This window comes from Odocoileus virginianus, chromosome 23 (assembly GCF_023699985.2).
Source record: "Odocoileus virginianus isolate 20LAN1187 ecotype Illinois chromosome 23, Ovbor_1.2, whole genome shotgun sequence".
Lineage (NCBI taxonomy): Eukaryota > Metazoa > Chordata > Mammalia > Artiodactyla > Cervidae > Odocoileus > Odocoileus virginianus.
Window position 1 is genome coordinate 30,293,720 of NC_069696.1, and position 13,082 is coordinate 30,306,801.

Consider the following 13,082-nt stretch of genomic DNA (forward strand, 5'->3'; position numbering starts at 1 on the left):
CTCACACAAACCCTCTGTACTGGTCTGATGCACTGTATGCTGTCTACATCATACAGCCCTGAGTGGGAAGCAGTTTGAGATGGGAAGGATTCTGGTGGTGTCAAGCCTGATGGTTGTGTTCGGATTGTGGGAAAAGACAGCACATGCAGAAGGCAAGAGCAGAATAGCCCATGTTGAATTCAGAAGGAATTGATTCGTGACCATGGGAAACTTAACCTCTTGACAACGCCAGCAATACAGGAGAGATGGGGGCTTCACATGATGAGGGGCAGAATAATGAATCTTTGAGAACATTTTTAGGGAGATGACTACATAAAAATAAGGTGCTAATTGAGACAGTAATGTGTACATAGATATAGAAGGGAGAGACTAGAAATCAACTAGGAGACTTAATACATTTTAGATTTCACTTGAGGTTTCAGACGATAGGTGAGTAAGAGCCATGGTAGGTCTTGAACTGTAATGGGTTTTATTTGCGCTTTGTGGATTTTCAGTTTGGCAAAATGAATAGGGCATGTTTAGAAAAGCTTATTGCGTGCGTGCTCAGTCGTATCTGACTCTTTCAGACCCTATGGACTGTGCCCGCGAGGCTCCTCTGCCCATGGGATTTCCAAGGCTAGAATATTGGGGTGGGTTGCCATTTCTTCCTCCAGGGGGTCTTCCCAACCCAGAGATCAAACCTGTAGCTCCTGCATCTCCTGCACTGGCAGGCGGGCTCTTTACCTCCGAGCCACCTAGGAAGCCCCCAGGAAAGCATATTGATCAATCTCAATAGGACATTGTCAAAAGTCTTTTTAAAATTGGAGTATCTTCCCATCCCCCATGAAGTTTTTACCTGAAAATTTTATAAAACATTGGTAGAATAACTCAAGACAACGTTTCAATTTAGGTTCACACCTCCATTCTTTTCTCTTAGCAAGAAACCCTCCTCATTTCCTGAGACAGCTCTCTGAACATGGCAATTTGCCAATAGCATATTTTCATAAGGAAGGCTGGACAATATGCCATCTATTAGCCAGGGAATATGAGCTACATTGTATAGATTGCTATTGCCTTAACACCAAATTTCTGGGTATGGAAGGGGGAACAATCACACAGACCATGGCTGCCTTTGAGTATCTGTATGTTTTGTTCTAACAGCATATAATGGTGAAAAGCATTTTAAGAGGACCATGATGACTGTAGACAGAACTTTACTCTTAACCCAAAGTGTTTGCACAAATTGTGTGCCTAACACACAGTGAGGCCAAACAAACTGACAGGCTGGAGTCTGGAGCAAAGAAAGGTTTAATGTAGGGCCACGCGTGGAGAAGGGCTTCCCTGGTAGCTGAGTCGGTAAAGGATCTGCCTACAGTGCGGGAGACCCAGGTTCGATTCCTGGGTTGGGAAGATCCCCTGGGGAAGGAAATGGAAAACCATTCAAGTATCCTTGCCTGGAAAATCCCATGGATCGAGAAGCCTTGTGGGCTGCAGTCCAATGGTTGCGAACCGGGCATGACTGAGCGACTAACACTGAGGAACTGAGGATGCGCGGAGATAGGTGTGTGCGTGTGTTTCCAGTCGTGTCCAGCTCTTGGTGATCACACTGACTGTAGCCCACCAGGCTCCTCTGTCCATGGAATTTTCTAGACAAGAATTGCCATTTCCTTCTCTAGGGGATCTTCACAACCCAGGGATTGAACTGAAGTCTCCTGCATTGGCAGGCAAATTCTTTTCCACCTGAGCCACGGGGGAAGCCTCATACCCTCAGAAGACCAAAGGGTTTCGAGAAGCATTTTTAAAAGCCAGGTGACGGAGGTGGGCGGGGGTGGTCGCACCTTGTGATCAGTTTGTGCACAGTTCTCTGATTGGCCGATGGTTAGGTAACAGGGTAGTGTCACAGGGTTAACTTTTTCAGTCCTTTGGTTCCTACAGGCCTGGGGCTATGTGCTCATAGTCATCAAGTAATTAACATCTTCCATTTGGTGGGGGGTTTTCACATCTGTAAAACAACTCAGGAAACGTGCATCAAATACTGCCATCAAGGTACTTACCTCAGAGAGGAGCTAAAGCAGAGAGTATGGAGGAAGAGTCTGTCCCAGGAAGGCACCACGGGGTCCTGTGTGTATGTGTTAGTGGCTGAGTTGTGTCCAACTCTTTGCGACCCCATGGACTGTAGCTCCTCTGTCCATAGAATTCTCTAGGCAAGAATACTAGAGTAGGTTGCCATTTCCTCCTCCAGGAGATCTTCCCAACCCAGGGATGGATACCTGGTCTGCATTGCAGGCAGATTCTTTACCATGTGAGCCACCAGGGAAGTTTGGTGGGTCCTGCTCAGTTGTCAAAGCCTGGAATAATCAATCACCATATTTGCGCTATGGTTTTTATCAACTGTATATGTATAGCTAGAAATTCTCTGACCCATATTTTCTTTTAAAGCAAGTCTTATAAAAACCAAATTTGGAAAAGTTGAGGTTTCTTTGAAAAATAACCACTGTATTATAGTGGGATAAATTCTCTGTCACTAGCCAGTGTACTGCCAGATTCTAAAGGAGAATCTGGAATTACTATTTCCCTTCTATAACACACGAGAGCAAGTTCAAACACTTGGCCCCAGAACACAACGCTCATGATTTGGCTCAATCTACTTTTCTAGCCCCATTTCCTTGTTCCTTCTTTTATTCTGTCTACTACATACACACTAATATGAATGACCATTTCTCAGAGCCGCCCACCCAGTGACTTCTATTTATTTGCCACATGTGCTGATCGGCTTTTCTCCATTAGCTTGAAGCATCTTCACTTGTTTCTTAAAATCAGCTCCATGGAACCTATTTGGAACTCTCCATGTTCCAGAAAGCACATGTAATTTTATATTTAGCTTTATTGTAGTATTTCTTTGATTCTTTATTTTAGGATTCTTTACTTTATTAAAAGTATCTTTCCCACTGGTCTATGACTCCCATAAAAGAATAAATCATGTATTTTGAAAAAAATCCCAGTGCCTAGCATATAGTAGATGCTCAGAATAACTAGTGATTAAGAATGCATGACAGGGAAAAAACAAGCTTGCAAAATACAGACTCAACAGACAACTACAAGCCCTTTAAGATATATCTCCAGCTAATCCACCTAGATTTCAGGGATTAAAGGAAGAGGGAAAAACATTAAGGGATTCTTGAATGGTGGTGCAAGAAATTAAAGAGATAGTTTATAATCTCTGGAGCCAATTATTGCTTCAGGACAATACTTCAAAGAGATTTCCCTTGTTTCAGTTAAATTGACAACATACCCCAGTAAAGGTATTGTTGTTGTTTAGTTGCTCAGCTGTGTCCAACTCTTTGCGACCCCATGGACTGTAGCCCACCAGGCTCCTCTGTCCATGCGGATTCTCCAAGCAAGAATACTAGAGTCGGTTTCTTTTTCCTTCTCTAAGAGATCTTTCCCACCCAGGGACCAAACCTGCCTCCTGCATTGGCAGGTGGGTTCTTTACCACCGTGTCATCTAGGAAGCCCCTAAATAAAGGTAAGGTCACACAGTTTCTTGCCTATTTTGTGGTGATTCTTTGAAACATCAGGATTTGCTAGCTGAACTTGAGGGTGTACTTAATTTTCCAAGATTGGGATATACCTGCACAGGTAAGATTATAAGGGCAAGATCAAGTTAAAAAGAAATATGCTTTTGTTTTGATGATTTATACATAGTGGTGTTTTTTTTTTTTCATTTATTTTTATTAGTTGGAGGCTAATTACAATATTATAGTGGTTTTTGTCATACATTGACATGAATCAGCCTATAGTGGTGGTTTTTTAATAGGGTCTCCTATAGAGAAGTGGTGTCTATGTCTCCTCCCCTTGAGCATGGGCTCGGTAACTGCTTGACTAACAGTTGAACATGGCAAAGTGCATGTTTTGCATCCAGACCTTGAGGAATGGGTAGCTTTCACTTCCTGTTTCTGAGGACATTCACTCTTGGAACCTGAGTAAGTTGTGTGAGGGGAAGTCCAAACTGCCTTGGAGAGAACAGTCTGTACTAGTTTGCCTGCCATGTGAACGAACCATCTTGGGAGTGGGTGTCTTCCCTGGCTACACCCATCCTGAATGCCTTGTGGTTTCCCTGTTTTCAGCAGAGCAAGAAGTATGAGACTTGAGCTTAAAAAGCAGTTCCTATGGTACTTCTGCTCATGGTTACAATGTTCCTCCTTCTAGACCTAAAATTATTATTCATTGACTAATATAAAATCTAATGTGTAATGCAGGCAGAAAGTAGTATTACTCATCTTTGCAATCTGTTGATATCAAGGCAAAATTTGGCTGCCTGGCAATTCTATTGGCCTCTTACTTAGAGAAACCTTTCCCCCTCTTTCTAGGACCACAATGTGGACACAAACTCAGCCTATTTAGAACAGATGATTATCAGATGATTTCAGATAATCCCAAAGGTTTTACACTGTTCATACTGTGGTAAAACATAAGCAAAAGGCTTATATGAAATTTCATGGCATTCAACATGCTGAGGGCTTCCCACGTGGTACAGTTGTAAAGAACCAGCCTGCCAATGCGGAAGACACAAGAGATGCAGGTTCTATCCTTGGGTCAGGAAGATCCCCTGGAGAAGGAAATAGCTACCTCCTCCGGTACTCTTGTCTGGAAAATTCCTTGGACAGAGAAGCCCGGTAGGTTATAGTTCGTGGGGTTTCAAAGAGTCGGACATGACTGAGCAACTGAGCACGCACAGCAGAGCATGCTGAAATTGTCTTTAGCCTAAGAAAAATAAAATCTCAGTATTAGGAAAATAAAACTCCTCTAAAAATAAAATTCTTTCTGGAGTTATTTCTCCACTGATCTCCACTAGCATATTGGGCACCTACTGACCTGGGGAGTTCATCTTTCAGTGTCCTATCTTTTTGCCTTTTCATACTGTTCATGGGGTTCTCAAGGCAAGAATACTGAAGTGGTTTGCCGTTCTCTTCTCCAGTGGACCACATTCTGTCAGACCTCTCCACCATGACCCGTCCATCTTGGGTGGCCCCACACGGCATGGCTTAGTTTCACTGAGTTAGACAAGGCTGTGGTCCGTGTAATCAGATTGGTTAGTTTTCTGTGATTGTGGTTTCAGTCTGTCTGCCCTCTGATGCCCTCTCTTAGTGCCCACTGTCTTACTTGGGTTCTTTACTTTGGACATGGGGTATCTCCTCTCGGCTGCTCCTGCACTGCGCCGCCACCGCTCCTGTGCCGGCTACTGGATCCAATATGCTATTGGCGATCAGTGGAGAAACAACTCCAGAAAGAATGAAGGGATGGAGCCAAAGCAAAAAGAACACCCAGTTGTGGATGTGACTGGTGATAGAAGCAAGGTCTGTAAAGATACTGCAGTAAAGATACTGCAGTAAAGATACTGCAAAGATACTGTAAAGAGTAATATTGCACACAAACCTGGAATGTTAGGTCCATGAATCAAGGCAAATTGGAAGTGGTCAAACAGGAGATGGCAAGAGTGAATGTAGACATTCTAGCAATCAGCGAACTAAAATGGACTGGAATGGGTGGATTTAACTCAGTTCAGTTCAGTTCAGTCCCTCAGTCGTGTCCGACTCTTTGCGACCTCATGAATCACAGCGTGCCAGGCCTCCCTGTCCAGATGACTGTTATATCTACTACTGTGGGCAGGAATTCCCTAGAAGAAATGGAGTAGCCATCATAGTCAACAAAAGAGTCTGAAATGCAGTACTTGGATACAATCTCAAAAATGACAGAATGATCTCTGCTCATTTCCAAGGCAAACCATTCAATATCACAGTAAACAAGTAACCCTGACCAGTAACGCCAAAGAAGCTGATGTTGGACGGTTCTATGAAGACCTACCAGACCTTTTAGAACTAACACCTGAAAAAGATGTCTTTTTCATTATAGGGGACTGGAATGCAAAAGTAGGAAGTCAAGAAACACCTGGAGTAACAGGCAAAACTTTGGCCTTGAAGTACAGGATGAAGCAGGGAAAGGTTAATAAACTTTTGCCAAGAGAAAGCACTGGTCATAGAAAACACCATCTTCCAACAACACAAGAGAAGACTCTACACATGGAAATCACCATTTGGCCAACACTGAAATCAGATTGATCATATTCTTTGCAGCCAAAGATGGAGAAGCTCTATACACTCAGCAAAAATAAGACTGGGAGCCAACTGTGGCTTAGATCATGAATTCCTTATTGACAAATTCAGAATTAAATGGAAGAAAGTGGGGGAAACCACTAGGCCATTCAGGTATAACCTAAATCAAATCCCTTATGATTATACAGTGGAAGTGAGAAATAGATTTAAGGGACTAGATCTGATAGACAGAGTACCTGATGAACTATGGACGGAGGTTCATGACATTGTACAGGAGACAGGGATCAAGACCATCTCCAAGAAAAAGAAATGCAAAAAAGCAAAATTGTTGTCTGAGAAGGCCTTACAAATAGCTGTGAAAAGTGAAAAGCGAAGGCAAAAAGGGAAGATATACCCATTTGAATGCAGAATTCCAAAGAAGAGATAAGAAAGCCTTCTTCAGGGACCAATGCAAAGAAATAGAGGAAAACAACAGAATCGGAAAGACTAGAGATCTCTTCAAGAAAATTAGAGATACCAAGGGAACATTTCATGCAAAGATGGGCTCAATAAAGGACAGAAATGGTATGGACCTAACAGAAGCAGAAGATATTAAGAAGAGGTGGCAAGAATACACAGAAGAACTGTACAAAAAAGACACTCACACCTATAATCACGATGATGTGATCACTCCACTAGAGCCAGACATCCTGGAATGTGAAGTCAAGTGGGCCTTAGGAAGCATCACTATGAACAAAGCTAGTGGAGGTGATGGAATTCCAGTTGAGCTATTTCAAATCCTGAAAGATGATGCTGTGAAAGTGCTGAACTCAATATGCCAGCAAATTTGGAAATCTCAGCAGTGGCCACAGGCCTGGAAAAGGTCAGTTTTCATTCCCATTCCCAAGAAAGGCAATGCCAAAGAATGCTCAAACTACCACACAATTGCACTCATCTCACACGCTAGTAATGCTCAAAATTCTCGAAGCCAGGCTTCAACAATATGTGAACCATGAACTTCCAGATGTTCAAGCTGGTTTTATAAAAGGCAGAGGAACCAGAGGTCAAATTGCCAACATCCGCTGGATCATTGAAAAAGCAAGAGAGTTACAGAAAAACATCTATTTCTGCTTTATTGACTATGCCAAAGCCTTTGACTGTGTGGATCACAATAAACTGTGGAAAATTCTTCAAGAGATGGGAATACCAGACCACCTGACCTGCCTCTTGAGAAACCTGTATGCAGGTCAGCAAGCAACAGTTAGAACTGGACATGGACCAAGAGACTGGTTCCAAATAGGAAAAGGAGTATGTTAAGGCTGTATATTGTCACCCTGCTTATTTAACTTATATGCAGAGTACATCATGAGAAACGCTGGGCTGGAAGAAGCACAAGCTGGAATTAAGATTGCCGGGAGAAATATCAATAACCTCAAATATGCAGATGACCTTATGGCAGAAAGTGAAGAACTAAAGAACCTCTTGATGAAAGTGAAAGAGGAGAGTGAAAAAGTTGGCTTAAAGCTCAACATTCAGAAAACTAAGATCATGGCATCTGGTCCCATCACTTCATGGCAAATAGATGGGGAAACAGTGGAAACAGTGGCTAACTTTCTTTTTTTGGGCTCCTAAATCACTGCAGATGGTGATTGCAGCCATGAAATTAAAAGACACTTACTTCTTGGAAGGAAAGTTATGACTAACTTAGACAGTATGTTAAAAAGCAGAGACATTAGTTTGCCAACAAAGGTCCGTCTAGTCAAGGCTATGGTTTTTCCAGTAGTCATGTATTGATGTGAGAGTTGGACTATAAAGAAAGCTGAGCACCAAAGAATTGATGCTTTTGAACTGTGGTATTGGAGAAGACGCTTGAGAGTCCCTTGGACTACAAGGAGATCCAATCAGTCCTTCCTAAAGGAGATCAGCTCTGGTTGTTCATTGGAAGGACTGCTGCTGAAACTGAAACTCCAAAACTTTGACCACCTGATGCGAAGAGCTGACTCACTTGAAAAGACCCTGATGCTAGGAAAGATTGAGGGCAGGAGGAGAAGGGGACAACAGAGGATGAGATGGTTGGATGGCATCACTGACTCAATGGACATGAGCTTGGGGAAATTCTGGGAGTTGGTGATGGACAGGGAGATGGCATAGAGTCAGACATGACTGAGCGACCGAACTGAAGTGAAAAATAAAATTTCTATTTGCATCTGTTTTGTCTTACAATGTACTCAAAAAAAATATGGCTACATTCTGGATATGACTATTAGATATATTTCAAGTGAGTATTTTTGTAAACATAATTGAGTGGTAACCATTTATATTATTTGAGCACAAAGTTGTATTGTTACCATGCATTTTAAAACTTAACTCAGATGGCTAGATTCTAACGAATGCCTTCTCTACTTGGATTTGGGATTAAGTGCCAAGAGTAGGAGTTTATCCCCCCGAGAACTCTAGCCCTGATACTGATCTGAAAAATTGGATTCCTCTACAAGACTCATTGGCAATTAACCAAAAACACTTCATCACAAGAACAATTTATCCTTTCATAATTTCTTTGACTATTTCATGCCAAAATCATAAAGTGTGTGTGTGTGTGTGTGTGTATAACAGAGAGAGAGAAAGAGGAAAAGTACTGGGATAGGGCTTAAAATATTCACCTATTTTTGTGGCATATTCAGCAGAAGGTAAAGTTTGGGGTTTATTTTCATTGTAATTCATGTAGTTCATCCATCTGTAGGTAAATTTGTTTCCCTAAACAGTGAATATTATTTAAAAATACTTATTATTCAGATACTTCATAAAATAATCCTCACACAATTCCTATAAGATGGTTATAAGCAGAGTGCTGCACCCAACTCACAGAAGCAACAATGAAGCGGCAAAGTTCTGGGACTGTAAGATAAAGCTTGCTGCTATCTAAGGCTGCTGAAGCCTAAAGAATCAGTCTTAAATCTTTCGTTCAAGAAATGTAGGAAAACAAAACACTCCAACCCCATATTCTTTCTTTGTAATCCCTGAATAGTCTTGCCTGAATAGTTTTAACATTTAGGCAGTTAATGATTTATATAAGCATAGGAGATTTATTTATATCACTCGATCTTCCTCCTTCTACACCATTTCTAGAGAGAGACTGACTGTCCTTGCACAGGAAGATGGTTTAGGCTTGTGCTAGAAAACTCTGTGGTGATGTCACTGACAAGAAATCTACCACACTGAGTATTTATTTCTCTTTTTTCTTGCAAGGGCAAAAGGTTATACACTTTCTGAGACTGTGCTTCGTAAAAATAATCAGTACTTAAATGCACTGTATTTTTGACCACCCAGAGAGGAAGTGCTCTTATAGAAGAGCTCAGAGGAGATGTTATTGATGAAGTGTCAATGGATAGGATATGAATCAGATGAAATTCTCCTGAAGATACACAGTCTTCAAGTATAAGGAAGACTATTTGAGCTAAAATATGTTTTGAATTAGGAAACCTCTGCTCACATGAGGGATATAATTGGAAACACCTGAGGCTAACATGCTGTTTCTTTCATGTGTTTCTTTCACAAATCTTTGAGGGGAGGAGGTTGGGAGGGACGCCTGCACGGGTGAGATGGTTTCCTGGCTTCGGTTCCCAGAGTCCTTTGGGTTGGATGTTTATACTCCCAATGTGAACATGATGATCACACATGGAGTCAGCTGGAAGAGATTATGAACCATGAAACAAGTTAACTTTGACTGTACACCCTTAGATGCTCTTACTGTCTCCTCACAACACAATGACTACCCTGTTTCTGTGGTAACTGTGAAAGATAGAAAAGCCGACACAATTCTGCCAACATGTGGGTCAAACATCACACTTCACGGTTCAAAGTGGCATAAAGTGTTACTGAGAGTTGTCTAAAAATGTACAAGTCTACTCCTAAGTGTCTAAAGACTAAGGAAATGATGTAATCGGTGTGGCCTAGTGACTAGAAAACATTTATGCTGCATCATTATGCTGGGGTTGATATGAACTCCTTTTATCTCAAACCAAAAAGTTTATGACAAATTATTGTCAAGTGGTGTAAGTCTTCTCAAATGCTTTAGAACTGGAATATGCCTTTTTTCCCATCTTGGAAATATTGATCAGATTTTATTAGAGTTTTATTTGTTTGTTTACCATTTTGACTATTTTAAGCATACAAATCAGCAGCATTAAGTACATTCACAATATTGTGCAACTATCATTAGTGTTTCCAGAACTTTTTCATTTATCTTGAACAGAGATTTTGTGCCGCTTAAAGAACAACTCCTCATTCTCCCCTTGACCTGGCCCCTGGTAAGCACTATTGTACTTTCCATTTCTATGAATTTGCCTATTCTCAGTATCTCAGACAAATGCCCTTTTGTGTCTGGCTTATTTCATTTAGCATAATATTTTCAAGGTTTAACCATCTTGTAGCATATATTAACATTTATTTTTTTTTAATGGATGAATAACATTCTGTTATGTGCAGATAACCAGCCCAGGTTGGGTACATGAGACAAGTGCTTGGGCCTGGTGCACTGGGAAGACCCAGAGGGATCGGGTGGAGAGGGAGGTGGGAGGGGGGACTGGGATGGGGAATACATGTAAATCCATGGCTAATTCATTTCAATGTATAACAAAAACTACTGTAATGATGTAAAGTAATTAGCCTCCAACTAATAAAAATAAATGGAAAAAAAAAACAAAACAAAAAAAACCATTCTGTTATGTGTAGATACCACATTTTAAGAATCCATTCATCTGTTGATGAACGCTTGGGTTGTTTCACCTTTTATTACTTATGAATAGTCTGCTATTAATACTGGTATGCAAGTATATGTTTGAGTCCCTTGGCATGTGACTTTTTAAAAATAAATATTTTTAGCCCTTGATATTTGGATATAATAAGCAAAACTCAGTGGTCACCACTAATGAGTTTGGGGGTTATTTTACATTTCTTTATTTTTTTCAGAGTATATTTGGGGAAAATCTTCACTTTTCTTGCTCCTTCTCACATTTCAAGACTGCATATGCCCCATCTTCTGCATGTGTTACATAAATAAACAAAAATTAAAGTAAATTAAGCTGGGCTATGAGGGATAGACAGGATTTGTTCTCAGAAACAGAAGCAATCATACCTTCTGCCTGTCAACATTAAAAATGAACAAGTTCATTAGTTTTTCAACTTGTATACTCTTGATGAGTATAGAATAAGATCGCTAAAGAATAAGAAGTGAGAATTGTGTAAAAAAAAAAAAAGTAGCTCCATCATATTACTTAATAAAAACTCTCTTGGTATTTCCTATCTATGGGATTTTGTACCTAGTGTCACAAGGTGGAAGAGGTTATTTTGACTGAATCTGAGTTACATGCAGGCAGGTTTAAAAACTCCCAACTAATTATCCCATAGAAACTTCCTCTATTACTTCTAGACATTAATTAGAAAGCCAGATTAACACATGCTTTAGGGAGACAGATTCCAAGTGTAGAGAATCAGACAGACCATAAGATTTGGAATTCCTAAAACATGTGTTTTTGGAAAATGCATCTGCAGAATTGGTAGAAGTGGTTGACCTAACATCTGGGCAGGGTATAAAAGACTGAAATTAATGATTGGGAAACTTCATGTGCATAAAATGAAGACTGTGATGGTTTTGCTTTTGACCAGTATTTTTCTTTGTAACAGCCTGGACAGCAAATGTTTCAACTTGTGCACAAACTCTTATCTCCCTTCTTTAACAAATGGTATCAGGAAAGTCCTGAGGAATTATCTTTTCTAAAAGAAACCATGTTCTTGCTTGCTGCTGGCTTCCTCTCCTTTCCTGTGTGGAAGGCAGGCTGCATCATGTCAGCATCCTTGTGTTGTTCTCCAGACTAGAATATTATCATCCTGAACAAAACATAAAATGGCAATGCATGGTGAAATATAATACAGACTGTAAACATGTTGAAATTGTCAGAGCAATATAAAGTAGAAATGATCAAGTTCTTCACATTCCTCTTAAATGAAGACATAGAAATAGCTGATCTAGAACAGACTCATGGATGGGGGACAAAAACAGGAAGAAGTTATTTGCTGATGCCTTACCTTTTGCCAGGGTAAAAGGATTATTCACTTTTCTCTTGTTTGAACTCAACTTGGTAATTTGTGTGCTTATTCAGATTACAGTTCTTATGCTGAGTCATGACTCCGAAGCAGTGTAGCTATTTCACTACCCGATCATGGATACTATTTCCTTCTGGTCTTAACTATGAAGATCCCAATGATTCTGAGACCACCGTCTTAATGACTCATTTCTAAACTTTCACCCCTCCATTTCCTTCTTAGTGGTACTTAAGTAGTATCTGATTAGCTTTTCCACCAAATAGCTAAGATACGCCCCAGATTTACAACATACCAGGGAACACACATAAAACAGAAGAGAAAGTTTTGTTTCTCTGTTGCGACTGCTTGAGTCTTCTCTAGGAGTCTTAGCAGGAGACTTCTCAGTCTGAGATGTTTATACTCTCCCTCCTCTGAGGAAATGGAGCTGAAGACATCTCACCTACATGTAGTTTCCTCTAACCTATGGAGCCTACCAGGCTCCTCCATCTATGGGATTTTCCAGGCAAGCATACCGGACTGGGTTGCCATTTCCTTCCCCAGATCTTCCCGACCCAGGGATTGAACCCAGGTCTCCCGCATTGCAGGTAGATGCTTTACCTCCTGAGCCACCAGGGAAGTCCCTAAAGGTTTACGTGGAGAAGAGTCTACACTGTAGGTGGTTTTACTCCTCTCATACAACCTTGCTGTGGCAGGAAGGCTGGGAACACAGAGAACAGGGTAGCCGATGGACTTGAAAGAAAGGAGGTTATGAGAAACAAATATTATTGAAATTTCAACTGACTGAAGAATTTTGCAAACAGTCCACCTTGAGCACTGAGAGGAGAAAGACATAGATGGAAGAAATATACAACAAAATCTACATAAGGAAACGCTGACATCAGAAAATTTAATCACTAGACTTTCTAAACT

General features: G+C 40.8%; 1 protein-coding gene across 22 annotated transcripts in view; it reads right to left on the minus strand.

The window, feature by feature from the left end:
- Positions 1 to 10,495: 10,495 nt before the first annotated feature.
- Positions 10,496 to 13,082, minus strand: part of LMNTD1 (lamin tail domain containing 1) — a 480,744-nt gene continuing 478,157 nt past the window's right edge. For all 22 annotated transcript variants that reach the window (XM_070453810.1, XM_070453812.1, XM_070453817.1 and 19 more), the window contains one exon: positions 10,496 to 11,957. Coding sequence is in view for 2 of the 22 variants with exons in the window: in XM_070453799.1 (XP_070309900.1) it covers positions 11,916 to 11,957 (42 nt within the window). In the remaining 20 variants the exon portion in view is untranslated. The remainder of the gene's footprint in view (positions 11,958 to 13,082) is intronic.